Source organism: Heptranchias perlo, chromosome 18 (assembly GCF_035084215.1).
Source record: "Heptranchias perlo isolate sHepPer1 chromosome 18, sHepPer1.hap1, whole genome shotgun sequence".
NCBI classification, from domain to species: Eukaryota; Metazoa; Chordata; class Chondrichthyes; order Hexanchiformes; family Hexanchidae; genus Heptranchias; species Heptranchias perlo.
In genome coordinates, this window is record NC_090342.1 from 39580020 (window position 1) to 39603351 (window position 23332).

Genomic DNA, 23332 nt, shown 5'->3' on the forward strand with positions numbered 1-23332 from the left:
GATTGCAGCTAGACTGTTATTGAGCACCGTGTTAAGTCTCACTAGTTTGGAGCAGGAATTTGTCTCTCTGCTGTACTTTTTTCTCCTTTGACTTTACATGTTTTCAAGTTCACAGTGCAACACAAAATATGTGGAACTTGAAAATACATAAAATGAGGGTCCAAAAGAATTTTGTATATCTTGAAGGTATTAGTCATTTTGAAGGCCAGGCTATCCCTTGGTGAGGGTCTTAAGTTAATCAGGTCAAAGCAAAACAAGTGGCTTATGGGGCGTTGGTTGGTCTGCGACCCCTGTAGGAGTTTAGAAGAGCAGTATAATATTGGTACGAGGCCATGCTCATACTGATTATCGGGATGTGCGTGTGTAGAATGCACTCATAGGCAGAGATCGTCACTGGTTTACATTCAGCAACTGCAGTATTCGTGACTTGAATTTCATTTGCACCCAAAATATACCATTATCATTTATCTCTTGGTTTGAAGGGAGTGAACAACATTTTTATAAATATCAAACTAAAGCTCTACAACTTTTGTTTTACTCTTTGAAGTTTACATGGAGATGGTTTCTTGTGAACATTGTGGTTATGCAATGCAAACAAACCAGAAGAGTCTCAGGTTCAATTACTGCTCTGTGCTGGTTAGCTGATCTCAGACAGTGCAACAATTAGGATATTATAAATTAGCTTCAGTGCTCCTTGGTTACTGGGAGGGCGGGAAATCAGCCAGAGTTTCCTCTCCTTACCCTGCCAACAAATCAACAAGTGTGCTGGTGTGGACAGGAGAGCAGAAAAACTGGAAGAAGAAAAATACAATACTGCAGTTTCTAGAAATATTTACACTCATCCTGGAATCAATCTGCAGCAACAGATTTCATCAACTTAATTCAGTTTGGATCAGAGAGATTGTGTAATTGCAAGACAGCAATTTGATCTAACAATCTGCATTCCCTTCACAAATATGATTCTGTATGGAAACAAAAAAAATAAATGAACTGTACTCAAAGCTGGTATCAAATTGTGACTAAAATACCTTCAGTTTTGAATCAAACAAGTTAAAATCAAACTATCATGGTTGATATATAGCAGTGTAAAGTTGGGGCAGGAATGTAAACCAGGGATGTAGGGAACGAATTCAAAATTGTGCAAACTCATTCCAAATGTTGATCCTTCCTTCTGTGCCCATGATAGGCATATTTCTGGGACAATGGAGTGAGGCAGAAAATTTTGCATTTTAACATTATAAATGCAGCATTCCAGTTGATTTTAGCTAAAAAAAAATTATGAAAAATAAATGACATTTGGACTCATCCATATTAAACAGACCAATCTGACCATCACTTCCACAAACCCTGCACAGTCACACTACCCCCTTCAGAGATACTCTCCCTGTTCACATTGATACTTTTCCCCTCTTTTCCTGTTCAGTGGAACTCCTCCTCTCCAATTTTCTCCTCCCACCACTCAACAAAAGGGCTCTTCCCCTGTAGTTTCTGTCCAAACCCCAACAGTTTGTAAAAGCAATTTCCCCTTCTAACCCCTCATCTATTTCAAAGAAGCACTCTTCCCCTCCAACTCCTCCTCCCCGTTTCATTGAGGCACTCTTCCCTGTTAACTCCTCCTCAAGTGACCCTGGAGCAGACTCTATGCCCCACAATGTAGGCAGGAATTCCTGATTTGGAAAATATTATTGTGAGATCAGAAATTTCCATTGACAGTTTGTGACACAGAATCCACTCCAAGTGAAGCAACAACATCAGGCAAAGCTGGATCTGGATCCGGGGGTGAGAAGAGCATCAGTGATCTACCGGCCAAATCTCTTCAGGCAACAAATTAGTTGTTGCGGTGTGAGCCCACACTCATATGGATAGTCTGTGCTGCTGATCTAAACATTTTTAAAGATCTAGAGGTCCTGCAGGTAAGAAGGAAGTATTCAACCCAAGCACCATAGCAGCTAGTCACATTTTGCTAATGGAAAAGCAGGGAACCTCAAAGTCCCCATAGGAAACCAACATTCCAACTCAAATCCAGTTATGTGATTTCGATGAGCTCAGTGTAAACTCAGGCAACTAGGTAGGATAATCCACTATGAAGACAGTCTAACAATATGTGCATTATGTTTTAGCCTTTTTACTTTAGAGCTCTGAATTTAACTCGGAGTGGGAATCGAGTGGGCAGGTCGTGAGGCAAGCACTAAAATTTTAACCACCGGTCCTCTTCTGCATGTCCTCGATACAGATGGGAAGTGGCAGCTGGCAAGCGGGTAAGAGCGTAATTTCGGACGGTAGGAGTCTGTCGGTCGGGACCGAACGAACGTTTGCTAGCACTCAGGTAAGTCGAAGGGAGGGGTTTTTGGGAGGGTCTTGCAATCGGGAATGAGGGGGAACCGAGGCAGGGGTGCTAAAACTTTCCTTGTGGTGCCTAGAGGAGCACTCCTAGTCCTCCTGGCCCCATAAGAAAAAAAACAGCAAAGAATGCCTACAACATGCTAAGTCTTAGAAAAAATTGCTTTGTCATAACATGGATGAGTTTCTTTAGCTGGTTGACTTGTAGAACAATACCTAAATCAAAAGATAAAAAACTTGGGATTTACTGCTCCACTAACCACCTTTCCATATGGAAAAGAATGCCGAGCATAATGCAAGAAGCTACGGGATGAAGAGGGAAAGAATGAGAAGGGAGAAAGACTTGGTTCATAAAAGCTGCTGTACACATGACTGTTAATTTACAAACATCATGTATTACCTGCCTCCTTCAAACCGATTTATGAGATTAGACACCTTGCCAACTTTCTCCTTGCATGTGCTGGAAGGTATGAAGGTCTCCATCCTTGTTTTCTCACTGTGTAACGCTTTATTTTCAGAAGTTTGGCTTGTTGGTTGCGTTGATGAATTCTGAAGATGTAAAGGTTTTCGAGGCACTGAATAAAGGAAAAGCAACAGAATGAATGATTCATTTATGATTCATGACTTGTTTTGACACAGGACAGGGCAAAGAATCAAAAATGGATTCAAAATAATTTTTAGGCCAAGATTTTGCAGTAAGAAGCTTGGCCAGTTGCAGTATCTTCCTGTTTTACTTATAAGTTGATTCGATATCAATTGTTTTCTGTAAATCATGAATATTTGCATATTCACTATGATTTTAAAGCAGAAAAAACACAAATTGTAAATAAATTAATAATACAGTTGTACTTTTCCATGAGTAAAGTCCCTGCAGCATTGCTTATTAGTTTCTGCTAAACACATACCTGATAATACCACGTGGTTTGCACAAAGCAATTAAATTGCAAAAGCAAAAAGAGAAAGTAACCCTGAATTCCCAGCCAGCCTCACCTCCAATTTCTAAAGATACCAGAGAACAAAAAAAATAAGTGTTATAAAACAGTTCACCATCCAGTGGTATGCACATCCCCCCATGACTCTGCCCTGTGACTCGACCCGCCTATTCCAGAACTCAGTCTACCTCCCATCTATTTTTTCCATGTCTACGTGCATTTCCAAGGACTCTGGAAACCTAACCTTACCAACCACCATCATCATCTTAGTCTTTCACGTTCTCCCTCTTTGCCTCAGGTCCTGCTTCTTCAATACAGCTTGCTTTCCACCCTCTCCCTTCATGTCACCCGTCCTCAGTTAAATCTTTCAACTTGCCTATCTTGTACGTTTTTTTTTAACTTTCCCTCCATTCAAGGGTAAAAAGGCCAAATTTCTCCAGTCTTTCCAAATCACTCAGTCCTCTTATGCTATTGATCAGCCTTGTAGTTCAGTGGCCAATACTGGACATTGTAATCAGAGTGTGCTTGCTGACCTACATTGGCTACTGGTCCGGGAACGCCTCGATTTTAAAATTCTCATCCTTGATTTCAAATCCCTCCATGGCCTCCCTATCTCTGTGACCTCCTCCAGCTCTACAACCCTTCAAGATGTCTGCGCTCCTCCAATTCTTGCCTCTTGCACATCCCCGATTTTAATCGCTCCACCATTGGCTGCCGTGCCTTCAGCTGTCTCGGCATAAGTTCTGGAATTCCCTCCCTAAACCTCGCCCCTTCTCTACCTCTTTCTCCTCCTTTAAGACGCTCCATAAGATCTACCTCTTTGACCAAGTTTTTGGTCACCTGTCCTAATATCTCCTTATCTGGCTCAGTGCCAAATTTTGTTTGATAATCGCTCCTGTGATGTTTTATTTTTATTCGTTCATGGGATGTGGGCGTCGCTGGCAAGGCCAGCATTTATTGCCCATCCCTAATTGCCCTTGAGAAGGCGGTGGTGAGCCGCCTTCTTGAAATGCTGCAGTCCGTGTGGTGAAGGTTCTCCCACAGTGCTGTTAGGAAGGGAATTCCAGGATTTTGACCCAGCGACGATGAAGGAATGGCAATATATTTCCAAGTCAGGATGGTGTGTGACTTGGAGGGGAACGTGCAGGTGGTGTTGTTTCCATGTGCCTGCTGCTCTTGTCCTTCTAGGTGGTAGAGGTCGCGGGTTTGGGAGGTGCTGTCGAAGAAGCCATGGCAAGTTGCTGCAGTGCATCCCGTGGATGGTACACACTGCAGCCACTGTGCGCCGGTGGTGGAGGGGGTGAATGTTTAGGGTGGTGGATGGGGTGCCAATCAAGCGGGCTGCTTTGTCCTGGATAGTGTCGAGCTTCTTGAGTGTTGTTGGAGCTGCACTCATCCAGCCTCTGACCTGCTCTTGTAGCCACAGTATTTATGTGGCTGGTACAGTTAAGTTTCTGGTCAATGGTGACCTCCAGGATGTTGATGGTGGGGGATTTGGCGATGGTATTGCTGTTGAATGTTAAGGGGAGGTGGTTAGATTCTCTCTTGTTGGAGATGATCATTGCCTGGCATTTGTCTGGTGAGAATGTTACTTGCCACTTTTCAGCCCAAGCTTGGATGTTGTCCAGATGCCTTGGGACTTTTTATTACATTAAAGGCACTATATAAATGCAAGTTATTGTTGTTGTGGTACGACCAGAGCACTACACAGTTTGAGTAGCCTTCCTACTATTTTGGCTATATAATTCCGCATTCTCCTTTCTTTCTTGATTATTGTTCTGCAGTGAAACAGGTCAACTAAAACGCATCGGTCTCTTTCAACTTCATCATTAGGTATTTCAACGCCATTCATCAAGTACTTATGTCACCCATTTTTTTTACACATGTCCTTATTAAATTTCATCTTTCAATTGTGCCTCCTTACTGGTCAGTGGCTGTGTTGCAGAAGCAAACAACTATTCTGTCTTTTTGCATAATTTGTGCAACAGATTTTGTAGTTCTCAAACTGCCTCCTCAGATTCAACTATCACACCTGTTAATTTGACCATTTGCATTGAGTATGTGAATCCAATTTGTTACTATAAATTAGAAACAGTAGGAGCCCCAAAATTGATTCATGGTGCACCTCACTCTGTATTTCCCACTTTCTTCACAAATACTTGCTGCTTCCTACCCTTATCATCAATTTCCAGGTTCTACCCTGAATCCCAGAGCCTTAAACTTAAATTGTAGCCTTTTGTTCGCAACATTGTCAAATGCGTTTTGCAAGTCAAGTACATCATGTCATAAAGCTTTTCTTCAGTCAACATGGAATATCACTTCTTCAAAAAGGTCAAGAAGGTTGGTCAGGCAGAATCTTCTGCTGCTCAGTTCACCTTTGCTGCTGTTTAGGAGGCCGTTATCCTCACATTTGTTTTTGATAATTGATTCCATTATTTTACCCATCCTTCCCTGGGGATTTTTGTCTTTTGAGCTCTTCAGTCCCCTGGGACTTACATCTGCTACATGCTGAAGTCATTAATTCATTGGAATATCTCTATTTAGGGAGGGCATGTTAAATTAATTCTTTGTTTTGATTCGGGGAAAATTAAGCAATGTAAAAAGTAGAGTACAAGTTGTTTGATTACATAATCACAGTTGCTTGCTTCTGCAACACAACCACTAACAAATTATGAAGCAAGGCACAACTAGGACATTTCCCAAAAGGAAAGTAGTATTTCATGAAATGCATGAGCTTTTATGCACATCACCAAGTGTCAGTTTGGCTCAGTCGATAGCACTCTCACTGTTAAATCAGAAGGTTGTTGGTTCAAGCCTCCCTATGGACTTAAGCACATAATCTAGATTGGCACTCCACTGCAGTACTGTGTGAGTACTGCATTGTTAGAAGTGCCTTTGTTGTATGAGATGTTGCACCGAGATCCTGTCTTACTGTTCAGGTGGACGTAAAATATCCCATGACACTATTCAAAGAAGAGCAAGGAGTTCTCCCAGTGTCCTGACCAACATTCATCCCTCAACCAACACTATCAAAACAGATTAAACAGATTTATCTTATCTACTGTTTATGGGATTTTGCTAGGTGAAAATTGACTTCCGTATTTGCCTACAAAACAACAGTTTTTTTTTTATTCGTTCATGGGATGTGGGCGTCGCTGGCGAGGCTGGCATTTATTGCCCATCCCTAATTGCCCTTGAGAAGGTGGTGGTGAGCCGCCTTCTTGAACCACTGCAGTCCGTGTGGTGAAGGTTCTCCCACAGTGCTGTTAGGAAGGGAGTTCCAGGATTTTGACCCAGTGACGATGAAGGAATGGCGATATATTTCCAAGTCAGGATGGTGTGTGACTTGGAGGGGAACGTGCAGGTGGTGTTGTTCCCATGTACTTGCTGCTCTTGTCCTTCTAGGTGGTAGAGGTCGGGGGTTTGGGAGGTGCTGTCGAAGAAGCCTTGGCGAGTTGCTGCAGTGCATCCTGTGGATGGTACACACTGCAGCCACTGTGCGCCGGTGGTGAAGGGAGTGAATGTTTAGGGTGGTGGATGGGGTGCCAATCAAGTGGGCTGCTTTGTCCTGCAATTCAAATGTAATTCATTGTCTGTGAAGTACTTTGGATGGATACAGTGCTGGATCTTTGTTCTAATGCTGAGAATGCTTCTCTTACTCTCTGATTATGATGGGGTGTCTTTATTTGAGGCCAACAAACAGGACGATTCTGGTACTCGTCCTCCGGTGGTGGGCTCCCTGGGACATTGCTGAGCTATGTCTTTTAGGTTTGTGCTGCAGCTGGTCCTGCAATGCAATACTGTGCTACTTGTGTAATGACTCTTTGGGAGTTCAGATCTCATTTATGTTATCCGCAGTATTCTGGGCTCAGCGAGTGCACAACATTACTGTAGTCCTCTTTTTAACTTTTTTCCCATTACCTGAAGTATACAGGCTTAGACCACCTGTTTCCAGCAGTGAAGTGAGGAGTGAATCACAGCTCTGTCAATACTCTGGGGCAGTGGCCAGGTCCAGGTCCAGGTTCAGGTTCGGGTTCACGACTCAATCATGCTGAGGCCACTTATTTGGGGCGCAGTTGGATTGGAGCATGATTAAGCACATTTCTTTTTAAGTGGGGGCTATCCGGTAGGGGATTCAGGAAGAAGAAACACATTTATAGTATAACCACCACTGCTCTCAGCAAACCGGAAGTTCCTCCACCGATCCACTATTTTAAATCCATCCTCTACGTTTCTCATACTCATCTCCTGCATATCCTTCTTTCCTGTAGAACTTCCTAACAGGATATCATATTACAAAAATCTTACCACAGGAAACATCCTTGTTGTTCTTTTCTGCTCTGTCACATGACGCAAGTAAATTTCAAGGAAATTCTGAACGGGTTTGTACGTTACTACTGTTAAATTCCCCACTTTCACCATCTCCTTTTGCATTTGATCAATGAACGGTTAAGGGAATCACTTACCTTGTGGCTTTGGACTTGTTGCGTGTGATATGAATGTACTTGGGGTATTTCTCCCATTTATGTCCTGAGCATCGTTTCCAGCTATGCTCTTGAAAGCTCTCTGAACTGACTTGGAAGTGTTTGGCAGACTGGGCCTATGCTCTGATGCAGAAGTCTTTTTGTGGTTGAAACTGTTGGCTGAGGGTAAAGAAACAGAAAGGTTCAATACAAATATCAGTTGGAGTCAGCATTTTTAGCATGCTAATTTGTTTTAGATTTCCACACATCTGGAGGAGCATAAAATTTGGTATATTAACTGTAAACTTTTTGTTGCATTGTTTTCAACGGACCCATCCGCAGGAAAATTTCATCAACTACTCAAATTTGTTTTTATATTAAGCTATCGTTATTGTAATGGAACAAAATCCGTCCAGTTTCAAGAACTTCTATATCGTATATTTTTATTTGAACTAGTAGTGTTCAAATAAAATGAGACTGCTGAGAGTTCAGAATTTTATTTTGGAACCAGTTTAATGTTCCAGTGAAAGTTACGTACTGTGGTGATATTAGTATCTGTGATCTAACTTGTTTTTGTGCACATTTTTTCTTGTAATAAACAATTAGTAGTTTTAGCTTGAATTGCACAGTCAGAGTGGTGCTTTTCTACCTACTGGAGAGATCAGGAGGATATGGTGAGCAATCTGTATTATTTCCATGCATTTCTCAGAGGTACAATGATAGATTGTTTGCCTTGTGTCACACCATCTCATATGCTTCATATGTAAAGTCAAGTTTCAGTTAATTGGAAGCTTGGACATTCCTATGAAAGCTAAAGCTGACATGTGTGATGAGCACAAGTAAAGAGAATTGGGAGAATACTCCATGTCGAAATGTATAATTGTGCAGCATTCCTACTTCATTGTAATGTGACTGCACCTTCCGACCATATTCCCATTTCTGGTAATATAATTGATTGCTTACTGTCCTATCAAACTCAGGTCTTGCCTTGTCATTTATCATTTTTGCCACACGTTTGTAATGTAGTTACTGGATGGCTACTAACTTACCATTTTGACACATCAGAAATGTCACCCACCCCCCAAAAGAAGAACACCCACAGAAAAACTTCACATTTCAGCAGACCTGCGACAACATGAGAAAACTGCAGTGTGTTATCACAGGTGAGGCAGGTAAGTGATTGGTAGTGACGGCGGGCTAAGTTTTAAGTTAACATATAGCATATAACTAAATTTTAAAAACTAAACTTCATTTAATTACTTTAATAAATTAAACGAGGTAAATAATTTGATTAACACTAAACTAATTAATTAAATAAATAAAATAATGGGAGAACAGGAGATGTATTGCTGCTGCAATATATGGGAGCTTATGGACATTTTTGTCCAGTGCGACTACATCTGCGGTAAGTGTCTGCGGCTCGAGGAACATCAGCTCCGAGTTGAAGAGCTGGAGTCCAAGCTGCAGACATTGCGAGACATCAGGGAGGGAAAAAACTACCTGGATCTTTTGCTCCAGGAGGCAGCCACACCCCTTAGATTAGATACTTTAGACTTGACACGTGGTCAGGGTGTGATTGCGAGTGAGGCAGGTATGGGGATCCAGGAGGTAGTGTTGCAGAAGCCTCAGTCCCTGCACTTGCCCAATAGATTTGAGGTTCTTGCAACCCTTGTGGACAAGTGCAGGGACTGCGGGAAGGACAAGCAAACTGACCACGGCACCATGGTGCGGGAAGCCGTTCAAGTGGGGGGAATAAAATGGAAGGTGGTTGTAGTAGGCGACAGTATAGTTAGGGGGATAGACACTGTTCTCTGCAGCCAGAAGCATAAGTCCCAAAGACTATGTTGCTTATCCGGTGCCAGGGTTAAGCACATCTCCTCCGGGCTGGAGAAGAACTTGGAGTGGGAGGGGGAGGATCCAGTTGTCGTGGTCCACGTAGGTACCAACGACATAGGTAGGACTAAGAAAAAGGTTCTGCTGAGAGAGTTTGAGCAGCTAGGGACTAAATTAAAAAGCAGAATCACAAAGGTAATAATCTCTGGATTATTACCTGAGCCATGAGCAAATTGGCACAGGGTCAATAGGATCAGGGAGATGAATGCGTGGCTCAAAGATTGGTGTGAGAGAAGTAGGTTTCGATTCGTGGGGCACTGGCACCAGTACTGGGGAAAGAGAGAGCTGTTCCGTTGGGGAGGTAGATAGGGCTTTAAACTAAATAAGGGGGTGGTGGGAGGGTCCCGGTGGAGAGAAATCTAGAATGCTAAAGAGAAAAGACACGGAAGCAGTGCAGGAAAGTGATTGGGGTAAGGATAACCAGATTGTGTCAGGAAGGGACAGAGTGTAGAAACAAGAGTGCAGTAACAAATAGGGTCCGGGTAAGAAAGAATGGTAATAAGACAAATAGGGCCATAGTACGAAAAATGTTAAGATTTCTAAAAATATTAAAAAGACAAATCTAAAGGCATTGTAACTGAATGCATGAAGCATTCGTAATAAGGTAGATGAATTAACAGCACAAATAGATGTAAACGGATACGATATAATTGCGATTACAAAGTCATGACTGCAGGGTGACTAAGGCTGGGAGCTGAATATCCAAGGGTATTCGATATTTAGGAAGGTCAGGCAAAAAGGAAAAGGAGGTGGGGTGGCGTTGTTAGTAAAGGATGAAATCAGAGCAATAGTGAGAAAGGATATTGGCTCAGAAAATCAAAATGTAGAATCAGTCTGGGTGGAGTTAAGAAGCACCAAGGGGCAGAAAACACTGGTGGGAGTTGTCTACAGGCCTCCAAAAAGTAGTGGTAATGTAGGGGACGGCATCAAACAGGAAATTAGAGATGCATGTAACAAGGGTACTACAGTAATCATGGGTGACTTTAATCTACATATAGACTGGCCAAACCAAATTAACAATAATACTGCAGAGGATGAATTCCTGGAGTGTGTACGAGATTTTTTTTTAGGCCAGTACGTTGAGGAGCCAACTAGGGAACAGGCTATCCTAGATTGGATATTGTTTAATGAGACAGGGTTAATTAATAATCTTGATGTGCGGGGTCCTTTAGGGAAGAGTAACCATAACATGATAGAATTCTTCATTAAGATGGAAAGTGAAGTAGTCCAATCTGAAACTAGGGTCCTAAATCTAAACAAAGGAAACGACGAAGGTATGAAGAGTGAGTTGGCTATGATAGATTGGGGAGCTTCATTAAAAGGTATGACGATGGATAGGCAATGGCTAACATTTATGGAACGAATGCATGAATTGCAACAGTTATACATTCCCTTCTGGAGTAAAAACACAAAAGGAAAAGCGGCCCAACCATACCTAACAAAAGAAATTAAGGATAGTATTAGATCCAAAGAGGAGTCATATAAAGTTGCCAGAAAAAAATAGCAAGCCTAAGGATTGGGAGCAGTTTAGAATTCAGCAAAAAAGGACCAAGCGATTGATTAAGAGGGGAAAAATAGAGTATGAGAGTAAACTTGCAAGGAACATAAAAGCGGATTGTAAAAGCTTCTACAAGTATGTAAAAAGAAAAAGATTAGTGAAGACAAATGTAGGTCCCTTACAGTCAGAAAAGGGAGAATTTATAATGGGGAACAAGGAAATGGCAGAGCAATTAAACAAATACTTTGGTTCTGTCTTCACAGAAGAGGACACAAATAACGTCCCAGAAATGCTACGGAACCAAGGGACTAGTGAGAAGGAGGAAATTAGTATTAGTAAAAAAATAATGCTGGAGAAATTAATGGGACTGAAAGCCAATAAATCCCCAGGGCCTGATAATCTGCATCCCAGAGTACTGAAAGTGGTAGCCATGGAAATAGTGGATACATTGGTTGTCATCTTCCAAAATTCTATAGATTATGGAACAGTTCCTGCTGATTGGAGGGTGGCAAAAATAACCCCACTATTTAAAAAAGGAGGGAGAGAAAAAACAGGGAACTACAGACCGATTAGCCTAATATCAGTAGGAGGGAAAATGCTAGAGTCTATTATAAAGGATGTGATAACAGGACACTTAGAAAATATCAACAGGATTAGACAAAGTCAACTTGGATTTATGAAAGGGAAATCGTGTTTGACAAACCTACTGGAGTTTTTTGAGCGTGTAACTGGTAGAATATATAAGGGAGAACCAGTGGACGTGGTGTATTTGGATTTTCAGAGGGCCTTTGATAAAGTCCCACATAAGAGGTTAGTGTGCAAAATTAAAGCACATGGGATTGGGGGGAATATACTGGCATGGATTGAAAATTGGTTAACAGTCAGGAAACAGAGTAGAAATAAATGGGTCTTTTTCGGGGTGGCAGGCAGTGACTAGTGGGGTATCGCAGGGATCAGTGCTCAGGCCCCTGCTATTCACAATATATATCAATGATTTGGATGAGGGAACCAAATGTAATATTTCCAAATTTGCTGACCACACAAAACTAGGTGGGATTGTGAGTTGTGAGGAGGATGCAAAGAGGCTTCAGGGCGATTTAAACAAGTTGAGTGAGTGGGCAAATACATGACAGATGCAGTATAATGTGGATAAATGTGAAGTTTGGAAAGGAATTTGGAAGGAAAAACAGAAAGGCAGAGTATTATTTAAATGGTGATAGATTGGGAAAAGTTGATGTACAAAGGGACCTGGGTGTCCTTGTACACCAGTCACTGAAAGCAAACATGCAGGTGCAGCAAGCATTTAGGAAGGCAAATGGTATGTTGGCTTTCATTGCAAGAGGATTTGAGTACAGAAGGAAGGATGTCTTACTGCAGTTATACAGGGCCTTAGTGAGACCGCACCTGGAGTATTGTGTGCAGTTTTGGTCTCCTTACCTAAGAAAGGATATACTTGCCATAGAGGAAGTGCAGCGAAGTCCAGCATCCCAGACTGATTCCTGGGTTGGCAGGACTGTCGTATGAGGAGAGATTGGGTCGACTAGGCCTATATTCACTAGAGTTTAGATGAGAGGGGGTCTCATTGAAACATATAAAATTCTGACAGGGCTAGACAGACTGGATGCAGGGAGGATGTTTCCCCTGGCTGGTGGGTCTAGAACGAAGGGTCACAGTCTCAGGATACGGGGTAGGACATTTAGGACTGAGATGAGGAGAAATATCTTCACTCAGGAGGTGGTGAATCTGTGGAATTCTCTACCACAGAAGGCTGTGGAGGCCAAGTCACTGAATATATTTAAGAAGGAGCTAGATAGATTTCTAGACACAAAAGACATCAAGGGGTATGAGGAGAGAGCGGGAATATGGTATTGAGATAGAGGATCAGCCATGATCATATTGAATGGCGGAGCAGGCTCGAAGGGCCGAATGGTTCACTCCGGCTCCTATTTTCTATGTTTCTACGAGTGACTCAGGCAACAGTGGGCTCTTGTTTTTTACAGATCTTTTTTTCTTTAATAACTTTAAACAAGAGAAAGGAAAACTCTAAACTAAATTGTAACAATGGCCCAGAATTTACTGGGAAAATAATGGTGAGTTAAAAGTGCCCGCTGTTATTAGTGTGTAAAAATCCCAGCAATTTGTGGTCAGGAAGAGATATGCTTTGAGTTGCAAATCGCCACAAATTGCTGGACGATTTGCATCACTCTGCCGCTAGCTTCGCAAAAACTGGATCTCGCTGTCGACCTCCTCACGAGTGTCGAGAAACTGCTGCATTTGCGCTGTTAAAATGAATTAAATTCACCGCAGAAAGTTAGGGCTCATATTTAACGATATAAGGACCCTTTTAATGATGAGATTTATGTTCCTGCAATTTTTTTTATTCGTTCATGGGGTGTGGGTGTTGCTGGCAAGGCCAACATTTATTGCCCATTCCTAATTGCCCTTGAGAAGGTGGTGGTGAGCTGCTTTCTTGAACCGCTGCAGTCCGTGCGGTGAAGGTTCTCCCACAGTGCTGTTAGGAAGGGAGTTCCAGGATTTTGACCCAGCGATGATGAAGGAACGGCGATATATTTCCAAGTCAGGATGGTGTGTGACTTGGAGGGGAACGTGCAGGTGGTGTTGTTCCCATGTACCTGTTGCCCTTGTCCTTCTAGGTGGTAGAGGTCGCGGGTTTGGGAGGTGCTGTCGAAGAAGCCTTCATGAGTTGCTGCTGTGCATCCTGTGGATGGTACACACTGCAGCCACAGTGCGCCGGTGGTGAAGGGGATGGATGTTTAGGGTGATGGACGGGGTGAAAATCAAGCGGGCTACTTTGTCCTGGATGGTGTTGAGCTTCTTGAGTGTTGTCGGAGCTGCACTCATCCAGGCAAGTGGAGAGTATTCCATCACACTCCTGACTTGTGCTTTGTAGATGGTGGAAAGGCTTTGGGGAGTCAGGAGGTGAGTCACTTGCCGCAGAATACCCAGCCTCTGACCTGCTCTTGTAGCCGCAGTATTTATGTGGCTGGTCCAGTTAAGTTTCTGGTTAATGGTGACCCCCAGGATGTTGATGGTGGGGGATTCAGCGATGGTAATGCCACTGAATGTCAAGGGGAGGTGGTTAGACTCTCTCTTTTTGGAGATGGTCATTGCCTGGCACTTGTCTGGTGCGAATGTTACTTGCCACTTATCAGCCCAAGCCTGGATGTTGTCCAGGTCTTGCTGTGTGTGGGCACGGACTGCTTCATTATCTGAGGGGTTGCCACTCAACCTCTCTGGTCCAGAAAGGGAACAATTGAGTCTCATTCCTGCAGGTAGTAAATTGTTCCTAGAGGTTTTTAAAATTTAATTTTTTTTAAAGTTTTTTTCTTACTTTTCCTTTCTGTCTTTTTTCTCGTTCTCTCTCTCTTAATCCAATTTTCCTTTCCCTCTCTTTATTTCTCTCTCTGTATCTAATCTGACACTAATTCACCCTATTTCCTTCCTTGTTGTTCGTCTGTTTCTTTCTCTATCTTTAAATCTCATTGGTCCCGTCGTTCATTGGTCTCAGATGCCCCGTTGACCTTGCAGCGCCATTATCAGCTCGCACTTCCAGCAATTTGGGGCGCAAAAATTATTCGAGCTGAAGGGTGAGGAAAAAAATGTAACCAATGGGTATGCCGTGAGATGCCCCACTCCAGCAAATTCTGGGCCATTATTCCTGGTGTCCACAAAACACTTCAGTCCTTGCGGTGCCCACCGGTTGTGGAAGGCCTCAAGCGTACCAGTGGACAATGCATGCTCCCTCTCCAGGGCTGCCTGGGTGTGGACAAGACTGTGGCAGAGAGACACGCAGCCAGAGCAACCCCACCCTGACCCTGGAAATGGGCTTCCCGCCACAGTTCTCGGGTGGCTGGCCCGCGTGATCTGCCAACCAGCCACCTGGATGTTAATATATTAGGTCAAGAAGACCCCACTGAGTTTCAGAATAGCAGGAAATGGTTTCTAGCGATCACGGTAAGTGTGTGTGTGTGTGTGTGTGTGTGTGTGTTGGGGGGGGGGGTGGTAGCCAGTTTAATTGGCCGACTTATTAGCCAATCCCAGACAAGGGGTGGGTCAGAGATCTGCCACTAATTTCCTGTCCAGAAGAAAGCGGCAGAACAAAGACCCACCCACGTGTGCCGATCAGTTGGGAGAGGCAAGAAAGGCCTAGGCAGTTTATTGCAAGACTGGTGCCAACCAAGTCCATGTAAATCTTTGTCTATTTCAAAGCTAAGAGGGACTAGCAACAAGTGTCTCTAGCTCACTAACTGGAGGGGCTGCATGGTTTATAATTTTTCTTATTCACAAGGGGAAGTTTAAAGTTAAATGAAGGAAGTGAGTTTTGATTATAACAGTTACTCTGTACGTTTAATTGTTGTCTGTAAATTAAAGCAGTTTATCAATTATTGTCTGCTCTTGTCTTGCCAAATGTTTCTCAGTGTGCCTACTGAAAGATTAGAGGAGTGCCCATGTGAAAGACACAAGGACCCGTAAATTGCTCTGAGCGGCGAACCAACAGTGCCCGCCGCTCATTAGATTTAAATCTCACCCACTAAGTATCTGCGGGCTTTTCGGCAGTAATTTCCTTCAATGGTGACCTTAAACAAGTGCAACAGTCTTCCCCGAGCTTCTGTGAGCTGTGAAAGCAGGGAAAGGATCTCTCTCTCCCCTCAACCAATCAGCTTGAAGCATCCTTGACAAGCCACACAGACTAAGAACCAGGACGTGTCAGATAGATTAGTAAATTCACTATAAAATCAGCTAGAGAAAATGAAATAAAGAGAGGGTAAGATTAAAAGACAGATATGAAAGAGACAGAAAGAATAGGTAAAAAAATTAAAATTTTAAATGTCCAACAACAATTAAAAAGTAATGAGACTCCACATTTTTAAAAGTTAATTTTCAGTGCCAGAGAGGTTGTTTCGCAGTCATTAATACTTACCACACCGTTAAAAGTTAGTTCAGACCTAAAAAAAACCCAGCGTACCTTTTTTATGGAGAGGTTAGTTTGTTACCAGCTGGGCAGTGCAGCAAGTTCACACTGGTCCATTCATTCAGCCGGTGAGCTGTCCTTCCCGCACAGCTTTCAAACCAGCAGCCAAATGGTAGAGCAATTTCCGGATTTCCGCGTTTGACTGAGCGTGTGCCCTCGCCAGAACTTGCTCTTCCATTTGCTCTGAAATAACAGTGAGCCCTGTTAGCCTCGCTGTTATTTCTTCAGCAATTTCCGGGCCTATATCGAGTTCATAACACAGACGGATAGTATTGTTACACCCCAGGGTTACACTATCATATGATTAGATAATGGGCAGTATAGGCATGCCCCAGAATAAGATGTAGGGACTGCTTAAGAATTTTTGGACTAAGAATTTTTAAGGTTTTACCATTTAGTGTATATGTCCTCTCTTTATTTTCTTGCCAAAATGTAACACCTTACATTTCTTTGCACTGAATTGTTTGTTCAGTCTCCACCATTCTTTCATCCTCCATAAGAAGGACCCTACTTTTTAACTATCCTTTTATGTGGATAAAATCTTTCACTATTTCCTTTTGTCACCTGCTATTCTTTTTCATATCCTTGCTTGACCTTTATTTTTTTTGCTTGTCCTCTATATTTTGCTCGATTTTCTTTAGAATAACATCTTTATATGCATAAAACTTCCACCATAATAAAATAATCCACACTAGCAGAAAACAGTTGCAACATGCAAAATCCTAAACATACTAGTTCTAAAAAGACCTCAATGTTTTGCTCACAGATAACTGTAATGCCAGAATTCATTATGTTGGAGTCCCACTTTCTACTTGAAGTTTGTGTTGCCAAACAAACAGAAGTGACCAACACTCGTCATCCAGGTTTCTTTATGTCTCAAACAAGTACACATAGGACAGTCAACATAAAATGCACAATATCTTCTATGTTAACTTTGCAGTTAGGACATATTTCATCCACTGGAATATTTTTATATCTTCGCTCACCTACAGCAGCACCCATTAGTTGTAGTTTGTATTAGTTGCTTAAGATAAGTTTAAGAAAAAAACATCTGCAGGATAAATTAATGTATCTTTAAAAAGAATCTGTACAAACAACTATTATTTTAATTAACAAAGATGCATTGTTGTAAAACGCTGCATAGTCACTGCTGCTTCCTGCTTTCATCAATGGCAAAACAAACAATATTTAGTCACAGGTCAATTCCAAAGTTACTTCAGTGCCAAGCCTCCTAATTTGTGGATCTTGGGGTGGGGTGGGGGGGAGAGGGTGGATAACCCAAATTGACATGCAATTGACTGAACTGTAACAGGATTTTCATGCCAAATTGACATTGAGATGGGAGTAAATTTGGCAGGAGAGTCCCAGTATAATACGGGGATAATGCAGAGTTAAACAATCCTAGGTTAAGGCCGGCGAAGAGGATTTCAATTTCGGGCCATTGCATCATCGGCAGAAGCCCGTAGATAGGTCCTACTAGAGGGGAAGAAGCGATTCGGAGGGGGCCGATCAGGGTTCGGCAACAGTGCACCTGGGAGGAACACTCTTGCTCCTCCCGACTCCATGGGCTCGATTTTAGGGTCGGGTTTCCGGCGGGTTACCAGCGGGGTGGCCCCGAAAATCCCGATCTCCGGTCACGTGACCGGATCGCGACGAAATCCCGGCCACTTCCGGGTACCGCGCTGACGTGCGGGGCTGCGCGCGCAAGCCCCGCTGGTGGGAATCCCGCAGGCAATTAAAGCCAGCGGGGTTCCACTTGAGAGCACTTAACTTGCTCGTTGTGGTCAGTTAATGAGCTGAAGCAGCTGTCAAAAGAGGAAGTGTGGGATTTTAGGTTCAAGGCAGTGAGTTTCCCACACTGGGGGAAACAGTCTCCCTCCAACCAGGCGTGTTGCAGCCAGCAGCCTGTGGCAGGTGCCAAGGTGCGCTCCACGGGGGAGAGCCCTCACCCACGCAGGAGGCCACCGCGTCACATAGGGCAACCCCTGCCCTCCACCACCCCCCGCCAAGCCAGAGGACAGACCGACACGAAACCGCAGCCCCAGTCCGAGGAACCACACACCTACCCTGCACAACCCCTCAGACCAACACCTGCCAGTTGGGTGGTGTGTGGACACCCTCGGAGGACGAAGAGCATGACCAGCACCAGCAGCCTCGCAGTCCACGCCGTCCGCCGCAGAGACGTGGATCCCCCCAACACAGTGTTGTTGCACGCCCACCTGCACAGCAGGAGGGAGGGCGACCGCAGAGAGAGACGCGTCGCAGAGGGCACTACCCTCGCCACAGGGTCCACAGACCGAGGCGCAGCTCCCCGGACCTCTCCGAGCAGCAGTGCACAGGGAGGCGCAGATTCGCTCGACATGTAGTCGTGGAGATCTGCAGCCTCTTTCATGCCGAGCTGCTCCTGGCTGGCCCCAGCACGAACTGCTTACCTGTCGCTGGCAAAGTCACCACTGCCCTCCACACCTTCTCCTCCGCATCCTTCCAGGGTGCAGCCGGCTACACCGCCGATGTCTCTCAGTCGTCTGCGTGGACGAGCCCTGCAGATACACCTGCACCTACTCTGCAGTAACACGATGGGTGGCATCAGTGGTGGGTCCTCATAGTGATACCCAGGAGCGGGCATTATTGGACACAACGGACAGGATTCGCGGAGACATGGCAGTGGTGGTGTCAATATAATGTGTGCTGTTTGTTGCTCTGAAATTCAATATGGGTAACACCCATGACAAACCCTCAGACACCCTTGTGCACCCCCTTCATGCTGACGAGACGTTTGCCTTACGCTGCCTACTGCACATATGTGATGCATGCCCTGTGGCTGCAGCACAGGTGGTGGCAGGTTGAGTGAGGCTGGCCGTGAGGGAGATGCACGAGAGGGTGAGTATGGGAGAGAGCCATGAGATTGTATGAGGAGTGGGTTGCGTGTTAGTGGCAGGGTGAGTACTGGCGAGGTGAGTAGGTGGAGGTAAGATGAGGATGGGGTGTGAGTGGGTATGAAGGGTGATGTGACAGAATAGTGTTGGCGGTCCCGAAGGAGATGTGGGGTGGGGGCAGTGTTGTGGCAGACGGAGTGTAGGGGAAAGACTTCGTGTTCTCACTGCGGCTGACCTACTGCGGTCATTGCAGCGCCTCCTGCACTGTATGCAGGTGGGCGATATGTTGGTGGCGCAGGTGACCCCCTCTGCCACCTCGAGCCAGGCCTTCTTGGTGGCAGAGGCAGGCCGCTTCCTCCCGCCCGCCGGGGGGAAGATCTGTGTCCTCCCCCTCCTCCTCACCCCATCTGATGATACCTGGGGTGAGGCATCATTAAACTGGGAGCAGCCTTCCCCCTGGGCTGCTCCATGCTGCAATTTGTCCCATTGGTTGCAGCATCTGTCAGTGGAGGACTGCCCCTTTAACTAGAGAGCCTCCAGCTGACAGATCGTACTGCGCATGCGCAGCCCGACCGATGCGCAGGCCAGCGCCGTGGACCCCGGAGGAGCAGGTAATTGATTCCTATTAGTGGGTTGCCTGCTACGATCGCGTGGGCAACCCACTAATTTCGCCGTCCACGTTTTCGACGCTCCCGGAGGACCACCCGCTGGGAACCCGCAGGCCTGCTAAATTCGAGCCCCATATTCAGGTAAGCATTTTTAAAAAAAATTACCTTTTTGGTGGTGGTCTCCAGCATTCCTATAAAGACTGCTGCTTAGACAGTATGTAAACCATGCTTTCCTGAATGCAGCTGGCCCCGTTGCCAGCTGCATCCAGGGCAGCCCAATTTTGCAAAGGGCAGGCGCGGGGCCCTGGACACCTCTTTTTCTGCCTTTACCAATATGGCGGGCAGCGCACTTCCAGCACATGACCGCACATGCCCTGCTCACCATATTGCACTCATTTTGCATCTGAAAAACGAGTGTAGCACTATCAAATTTCTAGGACTTAATGTTCTAAAAGGAAAGTGAAATGCAATCAGTAACATTTATGTGGAAAAATACATTTCATGGAGTTAGTCATCTGAGCTCATTCAACACTGCATTACTCCATTTACCTCTACATATTGCCTATTTAAATCAGTGTTGCCAGAACACTAGAGTGCCCTGTTAAACAGAGATTGGTTATTTATTTTACCTAATAAAAAGAGGTGACATTTTCACTTCCTTTCCCCTCCTTCCCAGGATACCATGGGCTCGATTTTACCAGGCCTGCGGGTTTTCGGCGGGTTGGGTTTCGGGAGCCTGGTCAACACGCTCGGTGAAATTAGTGGGTTGCCCGCGCGATCGTAGTAGGCAATCCACTAATTGGAGCCACTTACCTGCTCCTCCGGGGTCCACGCTGCTGGTCTGCGCGTCGGGCGGGCTGCGCATGCGCAGTACGATCTGTCAGCTGGAGGCTCTCTAGTTAAAGGGGCAGTCCTCCACTGACAGATGCTGCAACCAATGGAACAAATTTCAGCATGGAGCAGCCCAGGGGGAAGGCTGCTCCCAGTTTAATGTTGCCTCACCCCAGGTATCATCAGATGGGGTGAGGAGGAGGGCGAAGACAGAGATCTTCCACCCGGCGGGCGGGAGGAAGCGGCCAGCTTCTGCCACCAAGAAGGCCTGGCTCGAGGTGGCAGAGGGGGTCACCTGCGCAACCAACATATCGCCCACCTGCATACAGTGCAGGAGGCGCTGCAATGACCTCAGTAGGTCAGCCACAGTGAGAACACGAAGTCTATCCCCTACACTCCATCTGCCACAACGCTGCCCCAATCCCACATCTCCTTCGGCACCGCCAACACTACTCTGTCACATCACCCCTCATACCCACTCAAACCCCATCCTCATCTTACCTCCACCTACTCATCTCGCCAGTACTCATCCTGCCACTAACACGCGACCCAATCCTCATACAATCTCATGGCTCTCTCCCATACTCACCCTCTCGTGCATCTCCCTCATGGCCAGCCTCACTCAACCTGCCACCACCTGTGCTGCAGCCACAGGGCATGCATCACATATGTGCAGTAGGCAGCGTAAGGCAAATGTTTCGTGAGCATGAAGGGGGTGCACAAGGGTGTCGGAGGGTTTGCCATGGGTGGTACCTATATTGAATTTCAGAGCAACAAACAGCACACATTATATTGGCACCACCACTGCCATGTCTCCGCGAATCCTGTCTGTTGTGTCCAATAATGCCCGCTCCTGGGTATCACTATGAGGACCCACCACTGATGCCACCCATCGTGTTACTGCAGAGTAGGTGCAGGTGTATTTGCAGGGCTCTTCCGCGCAGACCACTGAGAGACATCGGCGGTGTAACTGGCTGCACCCTGGAAGGATGCGGAGGAGAAGTTGCGGAGGGCAGTGGTGACTTTGGCAGCGACAGGTAAGCACTTGTTGCTGGGGCCAGCCAGGAGCAGCTCGGCATGAAAGAGCCTGCAGATCTCCACGACTACATGTTGAGCGAATCTGCGCCTCCGTGTGCACTGCTGCTCGGAGAGGTCCGGGGAGCTTCGCCTCGGTCTGTGGACCATGTGGCGAGGGTAGTGCCCTCTGCGATGCGTCTCTCTCTGCGGTAGCCCTCCCTCCTGCTGTGCAGGTGGGCGTGCAACAACCCCGTGTTGGGGGGCTCCACGTCTCTGCGGCGGACGGCGTGGACTGCGAGGCTGCTGGGGCTGGTCATGCTGTTCGTCCTCCGAGGGTGTCCACGCACCACCCATCTGGCCGTTGTTGGTCTGAGGGGTTGTGCAGGGTAGGTGGGTGGTTCCTCGGACTGGGGCTGCAGTTTCGTGTCGGTCTGTCCTCTGGCTTGGCGGGGGGTGGTGGGGGGCAGGGGTTGCCCTATGTGACGAGGTGGCCTCCTGCGTGGTTGAGGGCTCTCCCCCGTGGGGTGCACCTTGGCACCTGCCACAGGCTGCTGGCTGCAACACGCCTGGTTGGAGAGAGACTGTTTCCCCCAGTGTGGGAAACACGCTGCGATGCAGGTGAAATCCCACACTTCCTCTTTTGACAGCTGATTCAGCTCATTTAATGACCTCAACAAGCAAGGTAAGTACTCTCAAGTGGAACCCCGCTGGCTTTAATTGCCTACGGGATTCCCACCAGCGGGGGCCACGCACGCAGCCCCGCACGTCATCGGGGAACTCGGAAGTGGTCGGGATCGCGGCGCGATCCAGTCACGTGACCTCATATCGGGATTTTCGGGGCCCCCCCGCTGGAAACCCGCAGGAAACCCGACCCTAAAATCGAGCCCCATACGTCTGACTGCAAAAATGCTGATTACTCTTTAGGAAATCATTAAAATAATGAAAATGCCAATTTCCTCTCATCACTCATTTGTTTTTCAATTGGCCAAATGTGCAGACTTTTAAATGGGCGTTGCATGTAATCCACTTGCCTGATAGTTACAACCCTCTATTCAACAAGGGATTAATACTTCTTTATATAGGTGTCTGTTACATTTTAGGATTTTGGAAATCAATTAGGTTTAGATGCTGGATTTTTAAAGTAAAGTATATTCACACAAGTTTTAAAAAACATGAAGATAAGGTGGTTGATATGCTAATGTTCTGACATGGAAGTTGTTTTCTCCAAAGACTGTTAATAATAAGAAATTCATTAATCTGTTTTGGCCATCAATAAACACCTCACACCCATTGTGCTGGGGATTCTCTGATCCCAGGTGCTCAGCAGAGAAGATCTGTCTGGCATGCCTTCTTTCTGGCTGTCAACACAGGGAGATAAAAAGCAACAGAAACACTCAGTGACAGTCAGGTTTACAAACAGAAAGCTGCAATGCCAAGAAGGAGAATGCAGGAGGGTAATTCAGAGGTTATTTATGACCCACTGATGTGAGGAAGCATACTGTGTTCATTATTTTCCATTATTGGATGAGGAGAATGCATGGTGATTGAATTAAGTGAGTCCAATCATAATTGTTGATCTGAAATATTGTCAAAGCTTGACCATTTGTATTTGGCCTTGTTTTACTAAGTGTTTTCTCAGTCTGCCTTCGAAAAGATTAGAGAAGCATGCGAGGGGCATGTGTAAAAGAACTGAATATCTGATTTGGGTCATATTGTTACACTGAAGTCACTGGGGATCAGACGGTAAACTCTCTAGTGGCTGGGGTCATACCTAACACAAAGGACATCACGGCAGGAATTCTTCAGGGCAGCGTCCTAGGTCCAACTATCTTCAGCTGCTTCATCAATGACCTTCCCTCCATCATAAGGTCAGAAGAGGGG

At 45.5% G+C, this 23332-nt stretch overlaps 1 protein-coding gene across 6 annotated transcripts in view; it reads right to left on the reverse strand.

The window, feature by feature from the left end:
- LOC137334786 (FYVE, RhoGEF and PH domain-containing protein 4-like) overlaps positions 1-23332 on the reverse strand; it is a 252962-nt gene that overhangs the window by 66596 nt on the left and 163034 nt on the right. For all 6 annotated transcript variants that reach the window (XM_067999753.1, XM_067999752.1, XM_067999755.1 and 3 more), the window contains 2 exons: positions 7739-7915; positions 2741-2915 (listed from right to left, as the gene is read on the reverse strand). In XM_067999753.1, the coding sequence (XP_067855854.1) occupies positions 2741-2915; positions 7739-7915 (352 nt within the window). The remainder of the gene's footprint in view (positions 1-2740; positions 2916-7738; positions 7916-23332) is intronic.